At 31.3% G+C, this 6774-nt stretch overlaps 1 protein-coding gene across 1 annotated transcript; it reads left to right on the top strand.

Moving 5' to 3' along the window:
* The first annotated feature begins 1788 nt into the window (after positions 1 to 1788).
* LOC131037238 (uncharacterized) lies at positions 1789 to 3472 on the top strand. The gene is made up of 2 exons (XM_057969308.2): positions 1789 to 1981; positions 2095 to 3472. Exon 2 carries the CDS (start codon positions 2138 to 2140, stop codon positions 3338 to 3340), a length of 1203 nt encoding a protein of 400 aa, XP_057825291.2. The 5' UTR covers positions 1789 to 1981; positions 2095 to 2137; the 3' UTR covers positions 3341 to 3472.
* The last annotated feature ends 3302 nt before the right edge of the window (positions 3473 to 6774 follow it).

Raw genomic sequence — 6774 nt, forward strand, 5'->3', positions numbered from 1 at the left:
ACGAGTTCCTATTTAAAGTGGTTCCCATCTTCTAGGATAAAAATACGAATTTCTAGATTACTAATAAAAGTGCACAAAGTCAACTCATTGCTAATACATGAGTTAGTTTTTTAAAAGAAAAGTCAAAGTCTATAATTAAATGGATTTGTTTTTTTATGATAGACTTAAAAAAGAGCAATTGCATGGAATTTTAAAGCAACTAGCTACGAATTGTCACTAGAGAATTTTCCTTTTTCGTTACACTCTAAAGGGAGATTCATAGAAGGAATCATTCCTTTGTTATTATTTTTTTTAGTTTTATAAAGTGCATGTGATCCACAATAGTCTTGTTAAAAGGGATTTAAAAAAAAAAACCAAATTCTATTGCAAGTGTATTGTTGCCATTGTTATCAAATTACATTAATTAATAAAAAAATAAATTTCTTTAATTTTTTTATAGTTGTATTTCTTTTTATATCTTTCATGTTGATTATTTGAAAAAAAATTATGAAAATTTTTAATAAAATATATATTTTGAATGAGTTATTGAAATAATAACATGTTAAATATATTAATTTGGTGCATTCATTTTTATTGCTCATATAAACCTCTTTTCAATCTTGCATATGTAGTATGATTGATTAAGTTAAAATCGATCAAATATTGTGAGTTATGAGATTTTTCAAATTTTTCTTATAAAAGATTGAAGTCTAAATATTAAACTCTTTTTAATTTTTATCTTGGAAACTCAATTCTCTTATGCCATTTTTTAATAAATTAAAAAAGTACTATTACATCAACAATTTATCAAATCTAAAAATATAAAATATAAAAAATAAAATAAAAAACATAAAAATGATTTCATAGAAGTGAAGAACAACTTTTCACATTAATCAAAACAATCAAATCAACAAAGACTGCTAGAACAAATAGACCAGTTGACAAGCTAAATCTACCCAATATATTTTTTACTCAATTGATAGAACCATGGAGTTAACTAAACACATAGATTAAGTTATCTTTTTAAGAGAGGTGGGGTGATTCCATTCCAATTAAATCTGTGTATACTCATTAGATCATGCATTTTATATACTCATTTTTCAATTTAGTTTTTGGCTTTAAAAATCCTAGCATGAATGAAAAACCTCATCCATCCTAGTCTCTTTTGTGTTTGGACCAATGGCTCCCTTACTTCCAAAAGACTCGTGTTTTTGTTCTTCATTGCACAATTGAATTTCAAGGAATTTTGACTAGACGTGCCAAAACTAAAAATTAAGTAGATGTTGGAAGTGGGTCCCCAAATAAATAACTGACACATTAATTACAATATGTCAAAAAAAAATGACAAATAAATATAATACTCTTATCTAAAAAACTTAATTTTATTTTATATCAAATAGTATCTCAAAATACTTAATTTTATTTGGCATCGAATAAATTTTACCAACCCTACCACACACACTAAGCAACATATTAAACTTAGAGAATGTTAGTCAACTTTCAGTGTTTAACATATAAGTGTAGAAGTCAAAGCTTAATCTGTGTGCTTTAAGCCATCCATTAAATAGACTAAATTTCAAATCGTCGTAACTAAATTTAAAATCATTGTACCGAAATTTAATTTAAGCTAAAATTTCCAGTCCTTGTACTTCCAAAAAAATTGAATAAGACTAAGCTGCAGAAACTCACAATAAAACAGCATTAAACATACAGGCTGTTTAAGCCTTTAAATCCCAAAGAGAAATGGTTATGGTGAAAGAAGAACAAGATGATGACGACAATCAAGAACATGATAACGAACAAGAAGATTGCAACGGTAACTTACATTTAGGGGACGAATTTAACGGCCACATGACCGTCAAAAATTGACTGTCAAAAGGGAATCGAAACTGATTCGAACTCGATTATTTGTGATTGGAGATTTCTGAGCAGCTCAAACTCCAATCCAATGAGCTTTGTAAGAACCTACATGTCGTACCTCCAAATTCCTTTAATGAATAAGGCATGTAACCTTTTCAGAGTTTATACCTGCAATGATGAATTTGTTCTTTATTGTCTTTTATTAGGCTAACTCTGTCTGCTTAGGGTATTAACAAATCCCTTGTTTGTTAGCAGGTCACAGTCTGTAGTCCTTTCTCCGCCATTGCAGTTTAAGAATATGTTATACTCTGATATGGTCAAAATGGGCAATTCATGTGATTCTGAGACTGGAAAAATTGTGGGTTCCGGCTCCTCGACAGATCGGAGCGGAAACAATGGAGATAAAGAGGAACTCGATCATAAGGGACAAGGTCGTGAAGAACAACAATCGGCAACAGCAAGGGATGATGATGAAGAAGAGCATAGTAATGAAGATAAGCCGAAAGATGATGATGCAGAAATGGACAATTTTAGAGATAATCAAGCTGAAGATTATGTGGCAGATGATAAAGAAGTTAATGAAGAAGAAGAATTTGATGAAAAAGATGATACAGAAGAGAAAAATGCTGTAGAAGAACGAGATGATGAACAAGATACAGATCGGCGGGCACAAGATGATCATGAAGAAGTAGTTGGAGAAGAAGAAAAGGATGATACAGAAGAGGAACATGCAGAAGAAGAACAAGAAACAGATACTCAAACAGAAGAAGAGGATGAGAGAGAAAATGATAGCAATCAAGATAACCCCAGCGAGAGCGATGTAGCTATCATTGCCAGTAATATTATGAGAGAGAATTCTTTTTCTTCTGATTTCTCAATAAGTCAATACCTAAACCTGAAAAATGTAGATGAACAAGAGGGAGATCAGCAAGGAGAAGATCGATATCAAGAAGCAGAGGCTTTTTTCTGTTCTGACTTCTCAATAAGTCCATATCTAAACAGTGGATTTTACCAAGGAGATCAGCAAGGAGGAGAGGATTCTTCGTCTTCTGACTTCTCAATAAGTCAATTCCTAAACAGTGGAGATGAACAAGAAGATGATCAGCAAGGACAAGATCGATATCAAGAAGAAGAAGATGATGCAGAATATAATGGTGGAAAAGAAGATGATAAAGATGGAAGAGGAAAAGCAGAAAATGAGCAAGAAGATGGGGTTGATAGTAAAGAAGATGATGATAAGGAAGGTAAGCAAGAATATGACTATAACACTACCGATGCTATTGCAGAGGATGGTGAGAATGAATCAGATATAAATTTAAAGAGGGCAAGAAGTTCAGGGGGAATACAAGATCTGGATTATACGTTGAAGTCAAAAAGGCAGAGAAGATCTGAAGAAAGGGTCATCAGACACAGAAAGGTAACCAACAAACAGATGCAGAAGATAATATTTCTAGAAGAGGATGATGATGATGATAAAAATGAAAATGAAGGAATAGATTAAAAAGAAGCCCTCAAACTAATTGCTGTAATGGATAATGTCCTTCGAAGAGATAATTTTTAGATATATTCAAGCTTATGGAATGTAATAATTTCGACGACCCAAAATGAGAAAATAAGTTTATTGTTTGTTAAATGCATGAATAGCTTAATGAATTGGGTTTTAATTGGAAATTTTATTAGGCTACGGTATGTTACATGCCTAGATACACAGACGCTTAAAATTTTTTATTTCCAGGTTACCACGTAACTCTTGACTAATGCATGATGGCTACGTTGTGTCTCTCAATTATTGTAAAAAAATTCCATGGTACTAGTATTGTTGTTGAGCTATTGTAATTTATCCCATAAGCTATAAATAATAAAGGTTTGTTTTAGATGTTTTGAAATATTTTTTACTGTAGTAAGCTGTTTCTATTGTGGGGCATGTCAATTATGTTTTTAAAAGGAAGTCTCTGTCAGGTCCCAAACAAAGAAGAAAAGGTATTCCTGCCATTACAAATCAAGGTAAATTCATCAATTGTAGTTTATTAAGTGTGATTGGGAAGGGAAAATGCCACTATATCCACCTCCTTGAAAGGAGAGATTACAGTCAATTATTTAGAGTCACCAGCTCAACATCAAGGAAGATCATGCATTTCAAAAGGATCATAAAAAATTAAAAGCCTAGTTGCCTATACAGTCGCTGCCCAAGGAAATGTTATGTCACCTTTTAAGAAAGAAACGTGAGTCACAATGTTTTAAATCACATGGAAATCACTATAAATATGCATCATCTAAGATAGAAATCAAGAAATCGTTGTCTCTCTGACAAAGCTGCTGACACATAATATAATGGAAAACTTCTTGTCGTTAATGTTTCAGTCACTTGATAAAGTATGTAGCGTTTGGTAAACCAACAGTCTAAAGATTGCAGCTATGTCACTATTCAAGAAGGGGAGAGATGGGATAGAATCAGTATAGCAGATTGAATCATATCCATGTCTATAAGTAGCAACATCAAGTGCACTTAATTTTATAAATATTTTCATGGAAATGATGATAAAAGAAGGAAAAAATAAAATAAAAATTTAATATGAATAAGATATTTTGGAAGAGGAATTGATAAAAAGTTAAAAAGTGTAATGCAAAATTAATAAAAAATACAAAGCTATTAGGAAAGGAAGTTTATGAATATTTATGTGAAAATGATATTCAAAAAAAAAATTTAAGAAAGTTAAAAAGAAATATGAAGAATGGAAGTTGTTTCTTAATGTTAAAACGAATAATGAAAATTGAAGAGGTTGGAAAAAAAATCAAAGAAGAATGAAATATAAAAGTTGAAATAAAATATAGTCAATTAGAGTGACAACAAATTTCTAAGGTCCAAGCCTTTGCATTGTGATGTCTAATTTGATACAAATGACCAATGTGATATAGCAAAATTTTCTTTAAGTACGGGCAAGGTATTATATAGCCTATTGAATTAAAATTGAGACCAAAGAATGAAGTTCTTGGATATGGAAAAGAAGATAATGTTACAAGTAATACAAGTACTCACAAGTCAGCTCAAGAAATGCAATGCTCTCATTTTCATCCTTGTATTATTTGTGGACTAAAGAATCATTCAAAAAAGATGTGTTGAAATAGAGAGTTGAAGAAACAATCCATGAATGCCTATATATAGATTAATTGAGGACAAATTGGTGTTAACTAATTGGCAAAAGGTCACAAAGTCATTCAAAATATTGTACAAACATAGATTTTTATACTTAGAACATATTACAAATCAAACAATGCTTGGATTTTTGAGCGAAGTGACTAATAAATGAAAATAATTAATGTAGGTTATTGTCTTGAAAGACATCATGCAATTTTGGAAGACTATCGACTATTTACTAGTAATAGTGAGTTTATAGGAAGACTTCAAGATTAGATCTATGTGGATGAAAAAATCAATTCATGAGGATATTCATAAAAGAAATAGCAAAGGTGAATTTCTTAAGATCTAAGTTACAATTCAATTATTTTGGATGTTGTAGTAAAAAAATTAAGGCAAAGTATTGAAATATATTGTATTTTCTCCATGGAGATAAAAATACCCAATATTCTTTTAGACGTCACTTGAAGTATTTATTTTTGTTAGTGGATTGTTTATATTATTGGCATGCGTATGTTATGTATTTAGAAAGAGCCTTGTCATATTAAAGACCTCTATATATTATGTAGTGCCCCTCCCTTATCCCTCCTTTGTGATTGGATGAGTAAGATATTTATGAGTTTGCTTGTGCTCTTAATACTCCTTATGTCTTGTTTTATTCTTTATCTTGATATTCTCTTTGACATTGGTAGACATTATGATTACTTTGATAATGTTGATTCTATGTTCTAGAATAAATTTGAAGTTAGGTTTATGTGTGATACCTCTTCCATGCTTACTACTTGTGCGGTGATATCAAGTGTTAACCTTAATTCTAGTGGTCTTGTTAGGTATGGATGATGGTTTATCCTTATGAGACTTTGCTATGATGTTAAAGTTGATATATGCCATGTTAATATTTATGTTGCAATGGATTTTGATTATGTTCCTTTATGAATAAGCAATGAATAGGCGATGTATATTATTTTCTGGATACTAACCCATACTCTTAACAAATTTAGTTAGATATCAAGATGTGATTGATTACGATAGTTGAAATGCATGGAGATTGGATTCATGTATTATGTGTGTGTTCTTAATTGTGGTGTTAGGAGATTATTTCTTATTAGTCTCTTAGGAGAGACATATGATGTCACGATTTTCTTTCACCAATGTGCATGTATAGGTTGCATATGTTTTATTTGTATATGTGTGCATTTGTGATGTAGGCTTGTAGGTACAAGGCATCAACTCCACCTAGTTTCATGGGTCAGAGAATGCCTAAATAATCCTTATGGTGGTTGTGGGAAATAGCATATTGGCCCAATTAACCCAACCTATAACCTTTTCTCTATAGAAGGGAAATAACCCTTCTCATTTGGTTACCTAATTGGAATGTCATTAAGGCAATATCTGATAGCCTTAGTTAAGTTTGTATGTGGGTGTACAAGTGATTATTTATCTTTGTCACACAAACACAAACACACACATGCACATCTCTCTTATTTGTGCTTCATTAATTCTGGCCTAAAATTTATGATGATTTATCTTCATTAAAGGTCTCTTTCTTATATTGATGATTTATCTTCATTAATTTTCTGACTTAAGGATTTTCAATAGATATCCAAAGCTCTCCTAAAATTCGCTGCCTCATTGATTCTAGCCCTTCCCATCAAACTTGTGTCATCCACAAACTAAAGATGAGAGTAGGGAGATAGAGCATTGCTCCAACTCCAACCCTGAATAAGATTATGTCTCACCTGGGAAGTGAGAAATCTGCCAAGACCTTCAGCCATGAGAATAAATAAATAAGGAGATAA

Source organism: Cryptomeria japonica, chromosome 5, assembly GCF_030272615.1.
Source record: "Cryptomeria japonica chromosome 5, Sugi_1.0, whole genome shotgun sequence".
Taxonomy (NCBI): Eukaryota; Viridiplantae; Streptophyta; class Pinopsida; order Cupressales; family Cupressaceae; genus Cryptomeria; species Cryptomeria japonica.